Raw genomic sequence first — 26,030 nt, 5'->3', positions numbered from 1 at the left:
TAAAGAAATAAAAGCCAGTAAAGAGAAAAAAATAATTGCATGAGGTGGTTAGGTTGGGACGGGGAGTAGAAATACAAATCTTATTCTGGAGACAGTAGAAATTTCCCAGTTAAAATTGTACTCTATAAAAAGAACCAAACTGGTTGTTGGCAGGAAAATGAAACACATTCCTGAACCTGGATGATACCCTGTACAGAGATGTCAACAGATTACTTTTAAAATGAACAAATTATCAATGTTGATGACACAGAAAACATACATATTAAAAAACAGAAGCTGTGGACCTTAATTAATATTGATTTCTACATTAATATTGACTCCAATGAAACGGTAAATTAGGTGAGCTACCTTTAAGAGCTTTCTAGACACCAGACACTGTGCTAAGTGCTTTAAATGCATCCCACTGTTAACTTTAATATCACACAGTGAAGAAGGCATTCAATCATTACACATGTATGTAAACAAGTTGACATAAATTACCTAAGTTTACAAACCTGTTTATATCTGTGGACTATGACCTGTAATTTTAGATTTACTAAGTATAATAGCAAAAATGGCTATAAATGCATTCTTCTTCCTTTTATTACCAAAAGTTCCAGTGAAAGGAAATCACCAGACATTTAAAGGATTTTAGAAAATCACAAGGAATTTAAAGGATATGGACAAATATAAGCAGGACTTTATGAAACCTGACGCACTGGAAGTTGTAGACACCGTAGTGGTAGCAACTGCTTCTGGAAAACAAACAAAAAAATATACAAACTCATTTAATTACTTGGGATTTATTGCTTTCTACTAATATTCACTTATATGAATTATGCTTTTCATACTTATTTAGGTAAAAATGCACATGTTTTAATTCGGGCTTCCCTGGTGGCTCAGATGGTAAAGAATCTGCTTGCAGTGCAAACCAGGGCTCAATCCCTGGATCGGAAAGATCCCCTGTATTCTTACTTGGAGTATTCCATGGACAGGGGAGCCTGGTGGGCTACAGTCCATCATGGGGTTGCAAAAAGTTGGACACAACTGAGCTACTAACACTTTGCTAAGTCACTTCAGTCATGTCCGACTCTGTGCGACCCCAAAGATGGCAGCCCACCAGGCTCCCCCATCCCTGGGATTCTCCAGGCAAGAACACTGGAGTGGGTTGTCATTTCCTAATTTACACTAAAAAATGTTTGCGATCCATTTTACATGTAAAGATGCTGAACAAGAGAAATTTACGCATCTGTGTGATGTATGCAACATGCTTAGAGTCTATAAAAGGAAAATCAAAACAAGTTTCTTTGTGAATTAGAAGTCAAACATGTAACATGGAATTGAATATAAGACAGACATAAGTACTAAAACTGTTCCTTTCCAATTGCTCTATATCATTGAAATCTATTGTGGAAAAAATAAAATCTTTTAAAAAAGAAAAAGGAAACAGACAACTTCATACCTTTAGTACACTTTGGCAGCTCGGGCTCCCAAGTACCGTTTGCACCACAGACAATTATGTTACTCCCCTGAAGGTAAAAACCATCATGACACCGAAATACAACTTGCACATTGTAGTAATATTTTCCTCTAAATCCTGATACTATTGATCCATATTGGACGATTGGATAGTCACATTTGACCACTGAAAAGTGATGAAATTCCATAATTACTGAAAGCCTACTTTCATATAAGACCAAATATCTAGTGCAAATAATAACTTCTAGTAGAAAGGAAGAAATGAGGAATGAAAGGCAAGATGTTAATTGAAAAAACATAAATAAAACAACACAAGACTCTGTGCATTTGGATTCCAGGGAAACAGATGTAGAGAAATCTAATAATGTTTTTCTACCAAAACAGTCTATCATAATAGTTTTTGGCTTTCCTACATTTTTTTCCAGTACTGACATGTATTGAGAAAGGTCTGACTACCAGATACAAACTCAGGGTAAGTTCAAAAATGACTTTTGATGTTCTTTAGCTCTAGGATTTTTTTCAGGTCACGCTGACACTAATTACAGTACCATGTTCTTTTAGAAAGATAGTAACGACTTTTTTGAGAAGGTAATACTTGAGTACAAATTTAAAAGTTGAAAAGAAGCTAGCCATTAAGAAAAAAAGAGGAAATAGTTCTCAGCTGGCAACAACATACAGGAACTGGGATGTTCAAGAAATACAAAGGTCAGTAGAGTTAGGGCAGTGTTTTCCAAACATTTTGGATTGTAAACCCATAGATCAACACATTTTAAGTGTTAAACCAGTATGCAAGCACATATGCCCGAGATAATGCTAGAAGTTAATATTTAGCACTCACAACAGTGTATTGTGGTATATTCCATTCTACTCTACATCTCCAGAATTAACTTAAAGGTCAGGGCCCTCTAGATTGACTTCAGATCTGCTAATGGATTTTGTAGAATTTGGAAACAAAACAAATCTGAAAAAACCCTGGGCAGGGCAGTGAGTTCAAGAGAACGTTTTATGAGATTAATCTGAGCAATAGACGAGGGCCAGAAATATAGCCTTTTAAGCCAGAAAGATGTTTTCTCCTTTCCTGTGGATCTGAATTTTCATTAGGTATAATTTTTGTTCAGCCAGGAGAACTTATCAATTCTTTTAGTTCAGGTTGTCTAATGACAAATTCTCTTAGCTCTTCTTTATCTGAAACTGTTTTCATTTATTTCAGCTTCAGTTCTGAAAGATTCCTCCTTGAGAGGGAATTCTAGGATAAGTGCTTTATCTTTCTTTCAGCACATTAGCAGAAGCTGCTGTCTTCTGTTCTTTACAGTTTCTTGAGAGAAGTCAGCTGCTACTCTTTCTTTGAGGTGAGGAAGGAAGAATGTAATATGCTCTTTCTGCCTCTGACTGGCAGCTTTTTCTTTTGTTTTTAGTCTAATGGGGATTCTTTGGTAAATTTCCAGAATTTATTTATCCTGCTAGGGTCAATGAATTCCCTGGGGTGGATCTCTGGGGTGAGTGTTGTGGATCAAATTCAAATAATAGAGAATAAAATAAATAGAGAACAAACTTATGGGTACCAGAGGGAAAACAGGGTGGGATGAATTGGGAGATGGGGATTGACATATATACTCTACTATGTATACAAAAGATAACAAATGAGAAACTCCAGTATAACAAAGGGAACTCTACTCAATGCTCTGGGTGATGTAAATGGGAAGAATATCTAAAAAATAGGGATATATATGTGGATATATACACACACACACACATATATCTGATTCACACTGCCATACAGCAGAAACTAACACAACATTGTAAAGCAACTATACTCCAACATAAAACAGACAGACAAATAATTGTCTATACTGTTCTTTTACTATGACGCTCTAATTACATGTACGTTTACTGGTTGCTACTCTTCCACAGGTGCGTAAGTTTCTCTCTCTCTCATGTAATATTTCTTTTGAAATCATGTTACATTTGTATAGTATGGATTTCAGGCTCACTGATCTTTTCTCTGCTGTGCGACACTGCTGATACTTGTGCTAATGATTTTCGTTGTTAGGTTTCCATTCAGTTTAGTCGCTCAGTCGTGGCCGACTCTTTGTGACACCTTGGACTGCAGCATGCCAGACTCCTCCGTCCATCACCAACTCCCAGAGCTTACTCAAACTAACTCATGTCCATTGAGTCGGTGATGCTGTCCAACCATCTCATTCTCTGTCGTCCCCTTCTCCTCCTGCCTTCAATCTTTCCCAGCATCAGGGTCTTTTCAAATGAATCAATTCTTTGCATCAGGTGGCCAAAGTATTGGAGTTTCAGCTTCAGCATCAGTCCTTCCAATGAATACCCAGGACTGATCTCCTTTAGGATGGACTGGTTGGATCTCCTTGCAGTCCAAGGGACTCTCAAGAATCTTCTCCAACACCACAGTTCAAAAGCATCAATTTTTCTTCTCTCAGCCTTCTTTATAGTCCAACTCTCACATACATACATAGACCACTGGAGAAACCATAGCTTTGACTAGATGGACCTTTGTTGGCAAAGTAATGTCTCTGCTTTTTAATATGTTGTCTAGGTTGGTCATAGCTTTTCGTCCAAGGAGCAAGTGTCTTTTAAATTCATGGCTGCAGTCACCATCTGCAGTGATTTTGGAACCCCCCCCCAACAAAAATAAATTCTCTTACTGTTTCCATTGTTTCCCCATCTATTTGCCATGAAGTGATGGGGCCGGATGCCATGATCTTAGTTTTCTGAATGTTGAGTTTTAACTGCATTAGATACAGTTAAACAGTAAAAGTGTACAACTGCTTGCTGTTTAATACATGCAAATAATCATGTATTACCAATACAATAAAGACACAGAAAGTTTCCATACCACCCCCACAAATTTCTTCATGCCACTTTGTAAATGATGCCCACCAATAACTCTGCCTTTCTCAACCAGCCTACCACTGATCAATTTTCTATCCCTATAGTTTTGTTTGGTCATCAGGTGCCTGATATGCTACTGGAGAAAAACAGAAATAGCTCCAGAACGAATGAAGAGGCTGAGGCAAAGCAGAAACAGTGCCCAGTAGTGGATGTGACTGGTGCTGAAAGTAAAGTCTGATGCTGTAAGAACAATATTGCACAGGAACCTGGAACGTTAGGTCCATGAATCAAGGTAAATTGGAAGTGGTCAAACAGGAGACAGCAAGAGTAAACATCGACAATTTAGGAATCAGTGAAAGAAAATGGACTGGAAAGGGAAATTTAATTCAGAAGAACATTATATCTACTACTGTGGGCAAGAATCTCTTAGAAGAAATGGAATAGTCCTCATAGTCAACAAAAGAGTCTGAAATGCAGTACTTGGGTGCAATCTCAAAAATGACAGAATGATCTCTGTTCATTTCCAAGGCAAACCATTCAATACCACAGTAATCCAAGTCTAGGCCCCAACCACTAATGCCAAAGAAACGGAAGCTGAATGGTTCTATGAAGACCTACAAGACCTTCTAGAACTAACACCAAAAAAAGATACATCCTTTTCATCATAGGGGACTGGAATGCAAAAGTAGGAAGTCAAGAGATACCTGGAGTAACAGACAAGCTTGGGCTTGGAGTACAGAATGAAGCAGAGCAAAGTCTAACAGAGTTTTGCCAAGAGAATGCACGGGTCATGGCAAACACCCTCTTCCAACAACACAAGAGACAGCTCTACACATGGGTATCACCAGATAGTCAATCAGTTCAGTTCAGTTCAGTTCTGTCGCTCAGTCGTGTCCGACTCTCCGCGACCCCATGAATCACAGCACACCAGGCCTCCCTGTCCATCACCAACTCCCTGAGTTCACTCAAACTCATGTCCACAGAGTCGGTGATGCCATCCAGCCATCTCATTCTCTGTCGTCCCCTTCTCCTCCCGCCCCCAACCTTTCCCAGCATCAGAGTCTTTTCCAGTGAGTCAACTCGTCGCATGAAGTGGCCAAAGTATTGCAGTTTCAGCTTTAGCATCAGTCCTTCCAATGAACACCCAGGATTGATCTCCTTTAGAATGGACTGGTTGGATCTCCTTGCAGTCCAAGGGACTCTCAAGAGTCTTCTCCAACACCACAGTTCAAAAGCATCAATTCTTCGGCGATCAGCTTTCTTCACAGTCCAACTCTCACATCCATACATGACCACGGGAAAGACCATAGCCTTGACTAGACGGACCTTTGTTGGCAAAGTAATGTCTCTGCTTTTTAATATATTATCAAGGTTAGTCATAACTTTCCTTCCAAGGAGTAAGCATCTTTTAATTTCATGGCTGCAATCAGCATCTGCAGTGATTTTGGAGCCCAAAAAAATAAAGTCTGACACTGTTTCCACTGTTTTTCCATCTATTTCCCATGAAGTGATGGGACCAGATGCCATGATCTTTGTTTTCGGAATGTTGAGCTTCAAGCCAACCTTTTCACTCTCCTCTTTCACTTTCATCAAGAGGCTTTTGAGTTCCTCTTCACTTTCTGCCATAACGGTAGTGTCATCTGCATATCTGAGATTATTGATATTTCTCCCAGCAATCTTAATTCCAGCTTGTGCTTCTTCCAGCCCAGCGTTCCTCATGATGTACTCTGCATATAAGTTAAATAAGCAGGGTGACAATATACAGCCTTGACCACTCCTTTTCCTATTTGGAACCAGTCTGTTGTTCCATGTACAGTTCTAACTGTTGCTTCCTGACCTGCATACAGGTTTCTCAAGAGGCAGGTCAGGTGGTCTGGTATGCCCATCTCTTTCAGGATCTTCCACAGTTTATTGTGATCCACACAGTCAAAGGCTTTGGCATAGTCAATGAAGCAGAAATAGATGCTCTTCTGGAACTCTCTTGCTATCTCCATGATCCAGCGGATGTTGGCAATTTGATCTCTGGTGCCTCTGCCTTTTCTAAAACCTGCTTGAACATCTGGAAGTTCATGGTTCACATATTGCTGAAGCCTGGCTTGGAGAATTTTGAGCATGACTTTACTAGCGTGTGAGATGAGTGCAATTGTGCAGTAGTTTGAGCATTCTTTGGCATTGCCTTCTTTGGGACTGGAATGAAGACTGACCTTTTCCAGTCCTGTGGCCACTGCTGAGTTTTCCAAATTTGCTGGCATATTGAGTGCAGCACTTTCACAGCATCACCTTTCAAGATTTGAAATAGCTCAACTGGAATTCCATCACCTCCACTAGCTTTGTTCGTAGTGATGCTTTCTAAGGCCCACTTGACTTCACATTCCAAGATGTCTGGCTCTAGGTCAGTGATCACGTTATCGTGACTATCTTGCTCATGAAGATCTTTTTTGTCCAGTTCTTCTGTGTATTCTTGCCACCTCTTCTTAATATCTTCTGCTTCTGTTAGGTCCATACCATTTCTGTCCTTTATCAAGCCCATCTTTGCATGAAATGTTCCCTTGGAATCTCTAATTTTCTTGAAGAGATCTCTTGTTTTTCCTATTCTGTTGTTTTCCTCTATTTCTTTGCATTGATCACTGAGGAAGGCTTTCTTATCTCTCCTTGCTATTCTTTGGAACTCTGCATTCAGATGCTTATATCTTTCCTTTTCTCCTTTGCTTTTCACTTCTCTTCTTTTCACAGCTATTTGTAAGGCCTCCTCAGACAGCCATTTTGCTTTTTTGCATTTCTTTTCCATGGGGATGGTCTTAGTCCCTGTCTCCTGTACAATGTCACGAACCTCCGTTCAGAGTTCATCAGGCACTCTATCTATCAGATCTAGTCCCTTAAATCTATTTCTCACTTCCACTGTATAATCATAAGGGATTTGATTTAGGTCATATCTGAATGGTCTAGTGGTTTTCCCTACTTTCTTCAATTTAAGTCTGAATTTGGCAATAAGCAGTTCATGATCTGAGCCACAGTCAGCTCCTGGTCTTGTTTTTGCTAACTGTATACAGCTTCTCCATCTTTGGCTGCAAAGAATATAATCAATCTGATTTCGGTGTTGACCATCTGGTGATGTCCATGTGTAGAGTCTTCTCTTGTGTTGTTGGAAGAGGGTGTTTGCTATGACCAGTGCGTTCTCTTGACAAAACTCTATTAGCCTTTGCCCTGCTTCATTCTGTGCTCCAAGGCCAAATTTGCCAGTTACTCCAGGTGTTTCTTGACTTCCTACTTTTGCATTCCAGTCCCCTATAATGAAAAGGACATCTTTTTTGGGTGTTAGTTCTAGAAGGTCTTGTAGGTCTTCATAGAACCATTCAACTTCGGCTTCTTCAGCGTTACTGGTTGGGGCATAGGCCTGGATTACTGTAATATTGAATGGTTTGCCTTGGAAACGAACAGAAATCATTCTGTCGTTTTTAAGATTGCATCCAAGTACTGCATTTTGGACTCTTTTGTTGACCATGATGGCTACTCCATTTCTTCTAAGAGATTCCTGCCCACAGTAGTAGATATAATGGTCATCTGAGTTAAATTCACCCATTTAAGTCCATTTTAATTCACTGATTCCTAGAATGTCTACGTTCACTCTTGCCATCTCCTGTTTGACCACTTCCAATTTGCCTTGATTCATGGACCTAACATCCAAGGTAAGGTACGGCGGCTGCACTTTGCTGGAGCGGCTGTGAAGAGATTTTCCACGACCAAGGTAAGAGAAATCCAAATAAGACGGTAGGTATTGCGAGGGGGCATCAGAGGGCAGACACACTGAAATCATAATCACAGGAAACTAGTTGATCTGATCACATGGACCACAGCCGAACGTGGTCCACTGAAGAAGAGAATGGCAAACCACTTCAGTATACTTGCCTTGAGAACCCCATGAACAGTTTCAAAGGGCAAAATGATAGGATACTGAATGAGGAATTCCCCAAGTCGGTACGTGCCCAGTATGCTACTGGAGATCAGTGGAGAAGTAACTCTAGAAGGAATAAAGGGATGGAGCAAAAGCAAAACCAATACCCAGTTGTGGATGTGACCGATGATAGATGCAAGGTCCGGTGCTGTAAAGAGATAGTCAATACTGACTGATTATATTATTTGAAGCCAAAGATGGAGAAGCTTTATACAGTCAGCAAAAAAAAAAAAGACCAAGAGCTGGCTGTGGCTCAGGTCATGAACGCCTTATTGCAAAATTCAGACCTAAATTGAAGAAAGTAGGGAAAACCACTAGACCATTCGGGTATGACCTATATCAAATACCTTACAATTATACAGTGGAAGTGACAGATTCAAGGAATCATATCTGATAGAGTGCCTGAAGAACTATGGTTCGTTTCATTGTACAGGAGGTGGTGATCAAAACCATCCACAAGGAAAAGAAATGCAAAAAGGCAAAATAGTTCTCTGAGGAGCCCTTACAAATAGCTGAGAAAAGAAGAAAAGTGAAAGGCAAAGGAGAAAAGGAAAGATATACCCATGTGAAAACAGAGTTCTAAAGACTAACAAGGAGAGATAAGAAAGCTTTCCTCAGTGATCAAGGTAAAGAAATAGAAGAAAACAATAGAATGAGAAAGATTAGAGATCTCTTCAAGGAAATTAGAGATACCAAGGGAATATTTCATGCAAAGATGGGCACAATAAAGGACAGAAACAGTACAGACATAACAGAAGCAGACGATATTAAGAAGAGGTGGAGAGAATACACAGAAGACCTGTACTAAAAAGATCTTAATGACCCAGATAACCATGATGGTGTGATCACTCACCTAGAGTCAGACATCTTGGAGTGTGAAGTGAAGTGGGTTTTAGGAAGCATCACTATGAACAAAGCTAGTGGAGGAGATGGAATTTCAGTTAAGCTACTTAAAATCCTAAAAGATGATGCTGTTAAGTGCTGCACTCAATATGCCAACAAATTTGGAAAACTCAGCAGTGGCCACAGGACTGGAAAAGGTCAGTTTTCATTCCAATCTCAAAGAAGGGAAATGACAAAGAATGCTCAAATTAATGCACAACTGCACTCATTCCACAGGCTAGCAAAGTAATGCTCATTATTCTCCAAGTGAGCCTACAACAGTACATGAACCGAGAACTTCCAGATGTTCAAGCTGGATTTAGAAAAGGCAAATGAAGCAGTGATCAAATTGCCAAGATCCACTGGATCACTGAAATAGGACAAGAGTTTCAGAAAAACATCTACTTATGCTTTATTGTCTACACCAAAGCCTTTGACTATGTGGATCACAACAAACTGTGAAAAATTCTTAAAGAGATGGGAATACCAGACCACCTTACCTGCCTCCTGAGAAACCTGTGTGCAGGTCAAGGAGGAACAGTTAGAACTGGACATGGAAGAATGGACTGGTTCCAAATAGGAAAAGGAGTACGTCAAGGCTGTATATTATCACTGTGCTTATTTAACTTATATGCAGAGGACATCATGATAAATCCTGGGGTGAATGAAGCACAAGCTGGAATCAAGATTGCTGGGAGAAATATCAATAACCTCAGATATGCAGATGACACCACCCTTAAGGCATAAATTAAAGAGGAACCAAAGAGCCTCTTGATGAAGGTGGAAGAGGAGAGTGGAAAAAATGGCTTAAAACTCAAACACTTATAAAATGAACATCATGGCATCTGGTCCCATCACTTCATGGCAAATAGATGGGGAAACAATGGAAGCAGTGATGGGGTTTATCTTCTTGGGCTCCAAAATCACTGCAGATGGTGACTGCGGCCATGAAATTAAAAGATGTTCCTCCTTGGAAGAAAAGCTATGACACACCTAGACCACGTATTAAAAAGCTGAGACATTACTTTGCCAACAAAGGTCCGTCTAGTCAAAGGTATGGTTTTTCCAATAGTCATATATGGATGTGAGAGTTGGACCATAAGGAAGGCTGAGCACCAAAGAATTATGCTTTTAAACTGTATGGTGTTGGAATAGACTCTTGAGAGTCCTTTGGATAGCAAAGAGATCAAACCAGTCATTGTAAACGAACTCAACCCTGAATATTCATTAGAAGGACTGACGCTGAAGCTGAAGCTTAATAATTTGGCCACCTGATGCAAAGCGCCGGCTCATTGGAAACAACCCTGATGCTCAGAAAGACTGAAGGCAGGAGGAATAGGGAGACGGACGACAGAGGACAAGATGATTGAATAGCATCACTGACTCAATGGACATGAGTCTGAGCAAGCTCCACAAGATAGTGAAGGACAGGGAAGCCTAGCATGCTGCAGTCCATGGTGTCTTATAGAGTCAGACACAACTGAGTGACCACAATAGTGTCACTTTTCCAGAATGTCATACGGAATCACAGCCTCTGAGTTTGACTTCCTTAGGACAATGCATTTGAGATTCATTCCTGTTATCTGAATTAAAAGCTCATCATCCCCTCCTGCAGAGTATATGTATGTATGTACCAATGATGTTCCTCCATTTACCAGTTCAAAGACATATGAATTGTTTCCAGTATAGGATGATTACGACTAAGGATACTATGAATATTCTCATGCAGATTTTATGTGTACATGTTTTCATTTTACCCTGGGGAGCTGAATTATCGGAGAAGGCAATGGCGCCCGCTCCAGTGCTCCTGCCTGGAGAATCCCAGGGAGGGGGGAGCCTGGTAGGCTGCAGTCCGTGGGGTCGCTAGGGGTCGGACACGACTGAGCGACTTCACTTTCCCTTTTCACTTTCACACATTGGAGAAGGAAATGGCAGCCCACTCCAGTGTTCTTGCCTGGAGAATCCCAGGGACGGGGGAGCCTGGTGGGCTTCCGTCTGTGGGGTCACACAGAGTCGGACACGGCTGAAGTGACTTAGCAGCAGCAGCTGAATTATACCTTGAGTATATGTTTAATTGTATGAGAAGTTGCTAAATTGTGTTCCAAACGGTCATACCTCTTGCATTCTTATCAGCAATGTTATCAGAGTCCCAAATATAACATATCATCACCAAAACATGGAATTGTTACTTTTTTCTTTTTAATTTCAGGCATTCTAATAAGTTCTTATGGTTTTAAACTACATTTCTGTTATTACTAATGATATTGAGCAATGTTTCATGTACTTTTTTTAACATCCACATTCTTCTTTGGTGGGAAAAATTCTATACAAATATGTTACTCCTTTTTTTGTAAACTGGGCTGCTTTCTTCTTATTGTGTCTTGAGAGTTGTTTATACATCATAGCTAGAAGTCCATTCAGAAATGTTCCTGACAAATATTTTCTCCCAGTCTGTGACAAGTTTTTTCTTTCTTCAAACAGTGTGTTTGAGAGAAGTTCTCAGTTTTTAGGAAATCCACTCTTTTTTTTTGTTTGTTTTTTGTTTCTGTCTTTAAAGAATAATGCTTTTAGGTTTTTGAAGAAATCTCTGCTGCTGCTGCTGCTGCTAAGTCACTTCAGTCGTGTCCGACTCTGTGTGACCCCACAGACGGCAGTCCACCAGGCCCCCCATCCCTGGGATTCTCCAGGCAAGAACACTGAAGTGGGTTGCCATTTCCTTCTCCAATGTGTGAAAGTGAAAGTGAAGTTGCTCAGTCATGCCTGACTTGTAGCGACTCCATGGACTGCAGCCCCCCAGGCTCCTCCGTCCATGGGATTTTCTAGGCAAGAGTACTGGAGTGGCTTGCCATTGCCTTCTCCTAACTCATACATATTTCCTGTCTTCTCATAAGTCTTACAGTTTAGGTTTTACATTTGAATCTGTGGTCCAACATCTCTTACAGCCATGATAGTATGAAACTACAAATCAACTATCAGAAGAAAAATGGCTAAAAAACACATGGGGACCAAAAAAACCATGTTACTCAACTATCAGTAGTTCACTGAAGAAATTAAAAAGGAAATAAAAGATATCTTAAGACTAACGAAAATAGAAACAATCCATTCCAAATCTACATAACACAGGAAAAACTGTTCTAAGACAGAAGTTTGTAGCCATATAGGTCTACCTTAAGAACAAGAATAATCTCAAGTAAACAATCTAAATTTACACCTATATACAAAAAATAGAACAACCCTCTCTGCAAGTTTGTGGCAGATTAAAATAATAAAGAAAAGAGTGGAAATAAATGAAATTGAGACTTAAAATCAGTGAAAATAAGAGTTGGCTCATTGAAAAGATAAAATTGACAAACATATAGCCATACTCATCAAGAAACGAAAGGATCTGAATAAATAAATAATAAAAGAGAAGTTACTAACAATACCACAGAAATACAAAGGATCATAAGAGAATACTATGAATAATTATATATCCAAAATTGGAAAACCTTAAATAAATGGATAAATTCCTAAAAACATATCTGCCAATGCTGAGTCAAGAAGAAATAGAAAATGCTGCTGCTGCTACTGCTAAACCGCTTCAGTTGTGTCCGACTCTGTGCGACCCCATAGACGGCAGCCCACCAGGCTCCCCAGTCCCTGGGATTCTCCAGGCAAGAACACTGGAGTGGGTTGCCATTTCCTTCTCCAATGTGTGAAAGTGAAAAGTGAAAGTGAAGTCGCTCAGTCATGTCTGACTCATAGCGACCCCATGGACTGCAGCCCACCAGGTGCCTCTGTCCATGGAATTTCCCAGGCAAGGGTACTGGAGTGGGGTGCTATTGCCATCTCCAAATAGAAAATTTGGGGATAGAGCAATTACTAGTAATGAAATTGAATTAGTAAATAATTTCCAGCAAACAAAATCTAGGACCCGTGGGTTCGCAGATGAATTCTATTACACATTTAAAGAACAGCTAAATTTTGCTTCAAAAGATACTGTATAGGAATAAATAAAGTGAGCCACAGACTGAGGAAAACAGAACTACCACGTGATCCAGCAATTTCACTTCTGGGTATTAACCCAAAGAAAACACTAATTCGAAAAGATTTGTGCAGCCCGTTTTTCATTACAGCATTTTTTTTTTTTCTTTTGCAATCGATGGACATGAGTTTGAGTGAACTCCCGGAGTTGGTGACGGACAGGGAGGCCTGGCGTGCTGCAGTCCATGGGGTCTCAAAGAGTCGGACACGACTGAGCGACTGAACTGAACTGAACTGAAGATATGAAAGCAACCTAAGTGTCCTGATAGAATAATGAATAAAGAAGATATGGTACATATAAAATGGAATATTACCTAGTCAGAAAAAGAATGCAATCTTGCCATTTGCGACAGCATTGATGACATAGTGGGAATTATGCAATGTGAAATAAGTCAGTCAGAAACACCATGTGATTTCAGTCATATGTGGGATTTACAAAATAAAACAAATAAGCTAATAAAAAGGAAACAGATTCATGAATACAGAGAACTAGTGATTGGCAGAGAGGAGGTGGCTGGAAAGAGGAGGAAAATAAGTGGATTAAAATGCAAAATCTTCTAGCTATAAAATAAATAAGTTATGAGGTTATGATACACAGACCAGACAATACAGTCAACAATTCTGTACTTATTTTAAATGGTGACAGACGGGAACTAGACATCATGGTGATCAGCTTGTTATATATGTAAATGTGGAATCATTATGTTATACACCTGGTTTTTGCATCAGGGCAATGCTGTTCTTGAAATGAATTGTGAAAGATTCTCTCCTCTTGTGTTTTTTTAAGGCTTTGTGTTTGTGTGTTCATGCTAAGTCATTTCAGTCGTGTCCAACTCTTTGTGACTCCATGGACTGTAGCCCCTCAGGCTCCTCTGTCCATAGGATTCTCCAGGCAAGAATACTAGAGTGAGTTGCCATGCCCTCCTCAAGGGGATCTTCCCAACCCAGGGATGGAAGCTGTAGCCCCTGACACTTCTGCACTGCAGGCAGATTCTTTACTGCTGAGCCACTGGGGAGGCCCAGTGGCTTTGTGTAGGACTGCCATTATTTATTGCTTAAATGTTTGGTAGAGTTCAATAAGGATACATGGTTTGCAGTACTCTCTGTGAGAAGGTTTAAGTTGTCAAATGTATAGGCATATAGTGGTTTTTTTTTTTCCTTATTATGCTTTAAACGTCTACAGGACATTTTATGATGTTCTCCTTTTCAATCTTGGTATTGGTGATTTTATCGTTTTCCTGTCCGACTGTATGGATTTATCTATTGTATCCATATTCTCCAAAAACCAGGCTGATTTCTTTGATTATCTCTGTTATGTTTCTCTTTTCAATTTCATGGTTCTCCAATTTTATTATTTCCTTTTGTTTTCTTGTTCTAGATTTAATTTGCTCTTCTTTTTTAACATCTAATGGCAGAAGCATAGATGACTGATTTGAGACTTTTCTGTTTTTCCAACGTAAGTATTTCACATTATAAATATCCTCTGAGCAAAACTTTTGCAAAACTTTTTCTGTATCCTGCAAATTTTGGTATACTAATATGCTATTCATTTTTAATCAATTAAAACCAGTTTCTATTGCCCTTGTGACTGCTTCTTTGACTCATGGGTTACTTAAAAGTGTCTTGCCCACTTTTCAAGTATTTGGTTTGATTTCTACATTCATCCCATTGTGATCAGGTTAACGTACTGGTACTAGTTTCAATATTTTGGAAATAAATATGTTAAAAATATTACCTAAAAATGATATTACAGAATGTCCCATGTACACTGGGGAAAAATAAATATTTTGCTATCATTCAGTGGATCCTTTGTCAAGAGTCACATCCCATCCCGTGTCTCTCTACTTTTAGTTAACGTGAAGTTGTTAAAATAAGCTTTGTCCAAACTTTAACAATCTTATCAGTGAGAAGGTTAGTCTTTCAATGTTCCTGTAGCCTGAACTCTCAGAAGTCTTATATTACAAGACAAAACTTTCTTATTTCTTAAGCCACGGTGTGTTGAGTTTTCTGATGCTTGCGAACAAACAATAACAACAAAATCCAAAAGTTCTAGCTCTTGCATATACACAGTAGTTCATGATGTATAAGTTGAAATGCCAAGAACATGTTGACTGACTGGTGGGGAACTCTACAATTAGAACTCTTTTAATTTGATTTGAGCAATATTAAATTAGAAGTCAATTTAGCAGAAGGAGCAATTACATAGGAATCTTTTGTTAACTTGTAGATAAAAATATTTTTGAAGTGTTTCCACAGCATTTAGATTCAGGAGGAAATACATGGAAATAGTATTACCTTTACACTCTGGTGGGTCACTGCTCCATCTGTTATGATCAACACAAATAAGGGTGGTTCCTCCAATAAGAGAATATTCATCTGGTCCATTTGAAGGATTACACCTATACATTACTACTTCACCATATTGATATACTTCCTTATAATGGGTGAATCTTCCATTTGTTATATTTCCAGGTGCTGCACACAGAATTACTTAAAAAGGGAGGAAAAAGGACATGAAGTATTAAGTATGAAATATTATATTAAGTATAAAATATTAAGACAGCATTAGCAAAGGCCTATGAACTGCCTTCATATAATTCATTAACATATGATTAATATACTCCAGTTGTGAACTCAATATCCGTTTAGAAGAAAGCCTATGTAAATATGTATTATCCCAAATTCAAGCCATTAATGTAGAAAAAACTTATTTTCTGAAATATGAAATACATTTTTATCAGCATGGCCATGCTAAGTTTTGCTCTTATCATCATGAAAGATGCTGACAATTTAATGCTAAAATGTACTTGTGATTAAAAGGTAACCCAGTGCTAGTTGAAAAATACTTCATGATTTATAAATATCTCCATTCACAAATAGGTTGTTCACATTAATACTGAGCATTACTGTCATTTTTCACTTTCATTCCGATGATGTATATTAAATTTTTCATATACAGCTGTTTGATTTTCCAGTAGACTAGATCCAAATGTGTTCCTTTAAACCAGATATTGAAGTAACTTAAAAATATAAAACAATGACACAATTCCCACTATTTGTTTTGGAAAATTTTGACTTTTCATAAAAATATGTTGCATATATTTATATGTATTGCAGCTAACACTTCTTAAAAATGAATTAATAATTATTTTTAAAACTTTTCATTTTTAATTGCAATATAATAAATATCAATAGACATAACCCATATGAAGAGAAGTTCTTTGGTGTCTATGTTAATTTAAAAGCAGAAAGATGTCATAAAGTTTGAAAACTGCTGCTCTATATTCTAAAGAGAAGACATACTTACCTTCACAAACTGGGAGATTATCACTCCAGTCCACATTATCTCCAGAAATTTCACAATATAGAATTTTTGCTCCAATCAGATAAAAACTAAATGAGAGAAAAAAGTTAGCATGTCCTTTAAGCAATTATAAGATGTATATAATAATCAAAAATGTTTTATATGATGGTTTTGCTGTACTATAGTAATTTGAGTGAGAAATTTCTTAATATAATGGATGTCTTAAATCTGCAACTCAATCAAACAAAGAGTTTCTGCATGCGGACCCACTTTGGCCTACAGTAAAATGTGTAAATTACTGTCACACTGGTCAGTGTAGCCCCTCTGCTCCCTCTGGCAAGTGTATTAAACACTGACTTCTACTCTTTGCTCACACCATTTTGCTCAGTAAGGACTGAGCAGAGAGATCAGGGCCCTAGAACTTGCCTGCCTGGATTCAAGTTCCAGCTCCATGACTGACTTGAGCTTGGGAAATCCCTTGCTGCTGCTGCTGCTAAGTTCCTTCAGTCGTGTCCAACTCTGTGCGACGCTATGGACAGCAGCCCACCAGGCTCCTCTGTCCACGGGATTCTCTAGGCAGGAATACTGGAATGGCTTGCCATTTCCTTCTCCAGGGAATCCCTTAATGCTTCCTTAATGCTTTCCCTACATAACTCATGGGATTGTTCTAAGGATTGGATGAGTTAGTCTCTAGCACACTGTGAGTACTAGGTAAATTTTAACTTTTATTAATATTTTTTAGATCAGAATACACACCCACCTTATTTTATTGCTCTTAACTTTTTGAGATTTTAACAAACTGAAGGTATATGGCAACCCTGCATCAAGCAAGTTTATTTGTGCCATTTTCCCAACAATGTTTGCTCACTTTATTTCTCTTGTCACATTTTGATAAATATCACATATTTCAAACTTTATTACTACTATTATATTTGTTGTGGTCATCTGTGATCAACGCTATTTAATGTTACTACTATGACTCACTGAAGGTTAAGATTATGACCATTCCCTTCTCCAGGGTATCTTCCCAACCCAGGGATTGAACCTGGGTCTCCCACATTGCAGGCAGATTCTTTACCATCTGAGTCACCAGGGAAGCCCTAACAATTTTTGACAATATGCCATTTTAAAATTAAGGTATGTACATTTTTTAAAAACATAATTCCATTACATAGTTATTAGACTATGGTATAGTGTAAACATATGTAAAAAATTCATTTGACTTGCTCTATTGCAGTGGTCTGGAACTGAATCTGTAATATCTCCAAGGTATGTCTTCACCTTCCTAGGAGTAGCACAGGAATACTCCTATTTGATGAAATCTTCTCTGATGATTTAAATTCACAATACACTCTCTGCCTTCTGGAAGTTCACTGTAATGATTGTGAGTGATTCTATGTATTTTATACTTCTTCTCACTATTATGCTTTGACCCCTCTCTGTATATGTTGTATTTCTCAAGAAGGATACAACCTCTTTAGGAAGAATCTATGTATTAAACTTTTGGCATTCCTCAAAGTACCTAGCAGGGTCTCTCTATACCTAGCAGGGTCTCACTGAATGTTCCATTATTTCTAATTGATTAAGTTACCCTATCTGCTTCCAGCTGACTTTTCTACAAGACTCATTCATTGATTCTAGATTATAATGTGTATTTCTGGTATGATGGCAATTAAGGGGCATCAGGAATCTGTCTCCCCACCTTGATAATAATTGCATGGTTAGAATCTGCCTGATGTCACTATTTTGGAACTCTGACTTCTGTTGATAGTTTACAATGTCCAGGTAAAGACTTAGGTAAATTGGCTTATTTTGGTCCATTTCAACTCTTACATTAGCAGAGTAGTAGCTACCCATCCTCACCCATAGGAGTGTGGCAGGGTTCTCTGCATGTGTTCCCAGAGCAGTTTACAAGTTGTGGGAGCCAAGGTGTTACAAAAGAATCCTGTCCTCCAAACATAAGGATCTGTGTCCTTGTCACTAATAGCTGCTTCCGATCACAGATAATTAGACAAAGAAACAGGTAGCCATTTTTGACACACCTCCCCCTACTCCTGTAATCCCCTCTGCCCTGGCTGAAGTAACTTTCAGGGGCTTAAATATTAAGTGCCTTTTTTCCCCACTTCATTTTTAGTTTCTCCCCTTATAGGGGCCAGACATTAAATACTAGGACATTCAAAAGCAACTGCACATGCAGGAAAATCAGGAAGTGATAGTGTATGCCTAGGGAGTGGCTCAGGAAAGACCTGAAATATTTTTCAGTTTGTACATCAGGCTGATATTCAGCACAGAGCTGCTGCTGCTGCTAAGTCACTTCAGTCGTGTCCGACTCTGTGTGACCCCATAGACGGAAGCCCACCAGGCTCCCCCATCCCTGGGATTCTCCAGGCAAGAACACTGGAGTGGGTTGCCATTTCCTTCTCCAATGTGTGAAAGTGAAAAGTGAAAGTGAAGTCGCTCAGTCGTGTCCGACCCTTAGCGACCCCATGTGCCGGGAGCCAGCGAGGGAAATCCTACCCATGGCAAAGGTCAATTGGGGAAGAGGCCTGACGGGCAAAGGCTAATCAGGGCTCGAGGAACCCCCTGGACTTACCTGAGCATCTACCCCAAAGAAAACTGGAGTCTGGCTGCTTTACTATCTTACGCCTCTTACCAAGTCCTCTAATACTTACAGGGGCTTCCCCCCAACCACCTTTCTCTGAAAACATTAATTCAGAGCTGTAGTTTAAAAGTTCTCCTCGGCTTAATAGGAGTGTTCCAATCCAAGCCCCTCTGATAGCTTTCTGACTTGCATGACAAGTTTGTCCGGGCTCTTACAACTATGAGTGTGACTGTTTATAGCCTCCCAGCCATGCAAGGACAGAAAGCCTAATATTCTAAAATACAGGAATCTGTTGAAGAAGTTAAAATCATTAGAATAGTACTAGAAAAGATTTCATTGTTGAATCAATGCTTGCTGCAGTTTCCTCTATCTATTGTATTCTTGGAAATATATTAATCCTTTGATTTAACCACATCAGATCTTAAGTTAATAAATTCCTTTCTTGCAGCTCACTACACCGGTGCCTTATAGGAATGTAACTTTGTTATGTGTCTACCACCTAACTTTAGGAAAGTCACCTTAAAAGAAAAGTCTTTTACTTGCTAACTAACCTATTGTCAGGAGAGAGGGCCATAAAACTGTTAGCAGGCCCCCTGGCCAGAAGATGATGTAAATCACCTAAAACTTTTATCACACAAAAATAAGCCCTGATCCTGATAAGGGTCAAGACTGCTGACCCCACGTGATTTTGGTGTGAATCTATACCTCCCTTTCTCTGTTTCTTATGCGCATAACTTAGGGTATAAAAGCAGCACTGGAAAATAAAGTTTTGGGCCTTGCTCACTGAAGCTTGGTCTCCCCGTGTCGTTCTTTCTCTTTTTCCATCCTTTTCTCTATTCTCCTTTTTCTGGTTGAGATCCTTGGAGCACTGGGTCCTCTGAGTTTACTTATCTGCCTGGGCTTCTAAGACCCACTCGAGGGGGTGCCCTGGTGGGGTGCCTCCAGTGATTCGAGAGGGCGCCTGCGGCCTACGTAAACAGAGCAAGCCCCTTGCTGGGGTTTTATTGGTTTCCAGCGTAAACCAAGGAATCATCAGCCCCTGTCTCTCTCTCTCTCTCTCTCTCTCTGACGCCGATGCCGTTCATCCTGAGGATACCCTGGGTCATATCGAGGCTGGACCCCGATACCCATGGACTGCAGCCTACCAGGCTCCTCCATCCATGGGATTTTCTAGGCAAGAGTACTGGAGTGGCTTTCCATTGCCTTCTCCCAGCACAGAGCATCAATCGACAATTAAAAATAATAATAATCCACCTTGCATTTGGTGCTTTGCCCGTGGGGTGGGATCATTGAGAACTTCCTTCTGCAAGTTTGCCCCAAAATATACTGCTACAAATGATCTCCCACAAGTGTATGCTCACCTAAATCTTCATGCTGCTAACTGCCATAAGAAGAAATGCAGCCATACCAATAAACTGCCTCCAGAAGAAGGTCAAATAATGCCTCTCCACTGGTGCCTGCTTTGACTTCACAGAGGCCTCCTGCCTAACCCCCATGGGTAGGCCCTCAGTAATATTTGAAAAACAAAAACATAATTACTGGCTTAAAGATGTTTAAAGAACTAAAGGAAGAAATGAAGTCAAGAGAATACGTGTGAAACATGGAAATCTCAAACAGGAGGCAGAAGAACTAGAAAGAAACCTCAAGGAACGTCTGAAGTTGAAAAGTACAATAATGGACTTTAAAAATCCATGGGAGGCACATTTGAGCAGAAAGAAGAAAGGATCAGAGAACTTGAATACAGGATAATGGAAATCAGTGTCTCTGAGGAACAGAAAGAGAAAAGACTAAAGAAAAACGAACAGAGCCTAAGAAACCTTTGGCACTGTGGAACACCAGGAGATTTACCAACATATACAATGCAGGACTCTCAGAAGGAGACAATGTAGAGAAGAGAGCAGAGAGAATGTTTGAAAAAATAACGGCAGAAAACGATCCAAATTTTATTAAAGATGTGACTATAAACATGACAAAAATCTCAGTGCACCCTAAGATGAACTCAAAGAAACCCACAATACTCATGCTTTCAAAAGACAAAGAGAGAATATTGAAAGTTGTAAGAAAGAGATAGAATGATCACATAGAGAGGATTCTAAACAAGATTATGAAATTTCTCATTAGGAACTCAGAACCCCAAGGCAGTGAGTATATATACTCAAAGTGCTAAAAGACAAACAAACCAAAAAAAAAAAAAAAAAACTATCAAACAAAAATCTTCTATCCAGAGAAAAACTGTTCTTCAAAAGTTATGGAGAAATTAGGACCCTTCCAGAAATAAAAACGGAGAGAGCCTGTGACCACTAGGTCACTGTTGACCCACACCTCCACTGGAGACTCCTGGACACTCACAGACTTTTCTGGGGAAATGAGGTGTGTGTGGCGCTGGCTGTGCTTTGGAACAGAGAACCTGAACGTGTCTCAGAGAATTTCTGACCTTTTAAGATATTTTGGGTTATAGCTGTTGAACATGACAACCAACGTAATGAATACTCATTCTCCTGCTCTAGAAGTGTGATTTATATTTGACTCCAAGATGGCAGAGTAGAAGGATGTGCACTCCACTTCTCCTCTGAGAACTCCAAAATTACAAATCACTGCTGAATAGCCATCAACAGGAGAATGTTGGATCCCCCAAAAAAGATGCCCCACATCCAAGGGCAAAGGAGAAACCTAAGTAGGACAATAGGAAGGGTGAAAATGCGTTTAGAATCAAACCCCATACCTGCCAGAGGTGCTCAGAGGGCTCAAACACACCTTGTGCACCCCAGGACCCAGAGACCTCACAGAAACTGAGCCAGAACAATGTGTGAGTGTCTCCTGAGGAGCTCCGGATCAGCACTGGACTGCCGCAGGGGCAGGGGCTCTGGGCACAGTAGACCTGGGTATGGATTAAGCCCTCTTGGAGGAGGTCACTATCAACCCCACCATAGAGCCTCCAGAACTTACACAGGACTGGGGAAACAGGCTCTTGGAGGGCACAAACAAAAGCTTGTGCACACAAGACCCAGGAGAAAGGAGCAGTGACCCCACAAGAGACCGACCCAGGCTTGCCCGGGCGTGTCCAGGGGTCTCCAGGGGAGGCGTGGGTCGGCGGGGGCCTGCTGCAGGGCGGGGCACTGAGCGCAGCAGTGCATCGTGGGACTTTTGCGGGAGGTCGCCATTGTCTTCCTCGCCTCACCAGAGTGTGGCCTCGGGTCAAACAACAGGGAGGGAACACCGCCCCGCCCATCAACAGAAAACTGGATTAAAGGTTTACTCAGCGCGGCCCCGCCCATCAGAACAAGGCCCAGTTTCCCCCTCAGTCAGTCTCTCCCAGCAGGAAGCTTCCATAAGCCTCTGTCCTTCTCCATCAGAGGGCAGACAGACTGAAAACCACAATCACAGGTAACTAACCAATCTGATCACATGGACCACAGCCTTGTCTGACTCAGTGAAACTATGAGCCATGCCGTGTGGGGCCACCCAGGACGGACGGGTCATGGTGGAGAGGTCTGACAAAGCGTGGTCCACTGGAGAAGGGAATGGCAAACCACTTCAGTATTCTTGCCTTGAGAACCCCATGAACAGTGTGAAAAGGCAAAAAGATGGGACACTGAAAGATCAACTCCCCAGGTCAGTAGGTGCTCAATATGCTACTAGAGAGCAGTGGAGAAATAACTTCATTAGAATGAAGAGATGGAGCCAAAGCAAAAACAACACCCAGTTGTGGATGTGACTGGTGATGGAAGTAAAGTCCAATGCTGTAAAGAGTAATATTGCATAGGAACCTGGAAGGTTAGGTCCATGAATCAAGGCAAATTGGAAGTGGTCAAACAGGAGATGGCCAGAGTGAACATCGACATTTCAGGAATCAGCGAACTAAAATGGACTGGAATGGGTGAATTTAACTCAGATGACCATTATATCTACTACTGTGGGCAAGAATACCTTAGAAGAAATGGAGTAGCCATCATGGTAAACAAACCAGTCCTAAATACAGTACATGGATGCAACTTCAGAAATGACAGAATGATCTCTGTTCATTTCTAAGCCAAACCATTTGATATCACAGTAATACAAGTCTATGCCCCAACCACTAATGCTGAAGAAGCTGAAGTTGAATGGTTCTATGAAGATCTAAAGACCTGTAGAACTAACACCCAAAAAAGATGTCCTTTTCATTACAGGTGACTGGATGCAAAGGTAGGAAGTCAAGAAATACCTGGAGTAACAGGCAAATTTGGCCTTAGAGTACAAAACAAAGCAGGTCAAAGTCCAACAGAGTTTTGCCAAGAAAATGTACTGGTTATGACAAACACCCTCTTCCTACAACACAAGAGAAGATTCTATACATGGACATCATCAGATAGTCAATACCAAAATCAGACTGATTATATTCTTTGCAGCCAAAGATGAAGAAGCTCTATACAGTCAGCAAAAACAAGACCAGGAGCTGACTGTGGCTCAGATCATGAACTCCTTATTGCCAAATTCAGACCTAATTTGAAGAAAATAGGGAAAACCACTAGGCCATTCATATATGACCTAAATCAAATCCCTTATGATTATACAGTAGAAGTAAGAAATAGATTCAAGGGATTAGATCTGATAGACAGAGTGCCTGAAAACTATGAATGGAAGTTCATGACATTTTACAGGAAGCAGGGATCAAGAGCATCCCCAAGAAAAAGAAATGCAAAAAGGCAAAATGATTGTCTGTGGAGGCCTTAGGAGTAGCTGAGAAAAGAAAAGATGCAAAACGCAGGAGAAAAGGAAAGATATACCCATCTGAATACAGAGTTCCAAAGAATAGCAAGGAGAGATAAGAAAGCCTTCCTCAGTGATCAATGCAAAGAAATAGAGGAAAAGAGTAGAATGGGAAAGACTAGAGAGCTATTCAAGAAAATTAGAGATACCAAGGAAATATTTCATGCAAAGATGGGCAAAATAAAAGACAGAAATGGTATGGGCCTAACAGAGGAAAAAGATATTAAGAAGAGGTGGCAAGAATACACAGAAGAACTGTACAAAAAAGATCTTCACAACCCAGATAACCACGATGGTGTGATCACTCACCTAGAGTCAGACATCCTGGAATGGGAAATCAAGTGGGCCTCAGGAAGCATTACTACAAACAAAGCTAGTGGAGGTGATGGAATTCCAGTTGAACTATTTCAAATCCTGAAAGATGATGCTGTGAAAGTGCTGCACTCAATATGCCAGCAAACTTGGAAAACTCAGCAGTTGCCACAGGACTGGAAAAGGTCAGTTTTCATTTCAATCCCAAAGATAGGCAATGCCAAATAATGCTCATACTACTGCACAATTGCACTCATCACACATGCTAGCAAAGTTATGCTCAAAATTCTCCAATTCAGACTTCAACAGTATGTGAATTGTGAACTTCCAGATGTTCAAGTTGGATTTAGAAAAGCAGAGGAACCAGAGATCAAATTGCCAACATCTAGCTGTATCATGATAAAGCAAGAGAGTTCCAGAAAAACATCTACTTCTGGTTTATTGACTATGCCAAAGCCTTTGACTATGAGGATCATAACAAAGTGTGGAAAATCCTTAAAGAGATGGGAATACCAGACCACCTGACCTGCCTCCTGAGAAATCTGTATACAGGTCAGGAAGCAACAGTTAGAACTGGACATGGAACAATGGACTTGTTCCAAATCAGGAAAGGAGTTTGTCAAGACTGTATATTGTCACCCTGCTTATTTAACTTATATGCAAAGGACATCATGAGAAATGCCAGACTGGATGAAGCACACGCTGGAATCAAGATTGCCGGGAGAAATAGCAATAACCTCAGTTATACAGATGACACCACTCTTATGGCAGAAAGCAAAAAATTAAATAGCCTCTTGATGAATTGAAAGAGGAGAGTAAAAAAAGTTAAAATTCATCATTCCGAAAACTAAGATTATGGCATCTGGTCCCATCACCTCATGGCAAATAGATGGGGAAACAATGGAAATAGTGAAAGAATTTATCTTTTTGGGCTCCAAAATCACTGCAGATGGTGACGGCAGCCATGAAATTAAAAGACGCTTAAGCCTTTGACTGTGTGGATCACAACAAACTGTGGAAAATTCTGAAAGAGATGGGAATACCAGACCACCTGACCTGCCTCTTGAGAAACCTATATGCAGGTCAGGAAGCAACAGTTAGAACTGGACATGGAACAACAGACTGGTTCCAAATAGGAAAAGGAGTACATCAAGGTTGTATATTGTCACCCTGCTTATTTAACTTATATGCAGAGTACATCATGAGGAACGCTGGGCTGGAAGAAGCACAAGCTGGAATCAAGATTGCCGGGAGAAATATCAATAAGCTCAGATATGTAGATGACACCACCCTTATGGCAGAAAGTGAAGAGGAACTCAAAAGCCTCTTTATGAAAGTGAAAGAGGACAGTGAAAAAGTTGGCTTGAAGCTCAACATTCAGAAAACTAAGATCATGGCATCTGGTCCCATCACTTCATGGGAAATAGATGGGGAAACAGTGGAAACAGTGTCAGACTTTTAATTTTTTGGGCTCCAAAATCACTGCGGATGCTGATTGCAGCCATGAAATTAAAAGATGCTTACTCCTTAGAAGGAAAGTTATGACCAACCTAGATAGCATATTAAAAAGCAGGGACATTACTTTGCCAACCGAGGTCTGTCTAGTCAAGGCTATGGTTTTTCCCGTGGTCATGTATGGATGTGAGAGTTGGACTGTGAAGAAAGCTGATCGCCAAAGAATTGATGGTTTTGAACTGTGGTGTTGGAGAAGACTCTTGAGAGTCCCTTGGACTGCAAGGAGATCCAACCAGTCCATTCTAAAGGAGATCAATCCTGGGTGTTCATTGGAAGGACTGATGCTAAAGTTGAAGCTCCAATACTTTGGCCACCTCATGTAAAGAGTTGACTCACTGGAAAAGACTCTGATGCTGGGAAAGTTTGGGGGAGGGAGG

The 26,030-nt window shown here is 40.1% G+C and overlaps 1 protein-coding gene across 1 annotated transcript in view; it reads right to left on the bottom strand.

The window, feature by feature from the left end:
• Positions 1-630: 630 nt before the first annotated feature.
• LOC129551813 (membrane cofactor protein-like) overlaps positions 631-26,030 on the bottom strand; it is a 39,820-nt gene continuing 14,420 nt past the window's right edge. The window contains exons 4-7 of the mRNA XM_088845020.1: positions 16,482-16,567; positions 15,470-15,664; positions 1,442-1,624; positions 631-734 (exon numbers count right to left, since the gene is read on the bottom strand). Coding sequence (XP_088701146.1) covers positions 631-734; positions 1,442-1,624; positions 15,470-15,664; positions 16,482-16,567 — 568 coding nt within the window. The remainder of the gene's footprint in view (positions 735-1,441; positions 1,625-15,469; positions 15,665-16,481; positions 16,568-26,030) is intronic.

Source organism: Moschus berezovskii, chromosome 17 (genome assembly GCF_049115385.1).
Source record: "Moschus berezovskii isolate FMDL1 chromosome 17, NW_MosBer_1.0, whole genome shotgun sequence".
NCBI lineage: Eukaryota > Metazoa > Chordata > Mammalia > Artiodactyla > Moschidae > Moschus > Moschus berezovskii.
Note: the sequence above shows the minus strand (reverse complement) of the source record. Positions and strands in the feature narration are given on the sequence as shown.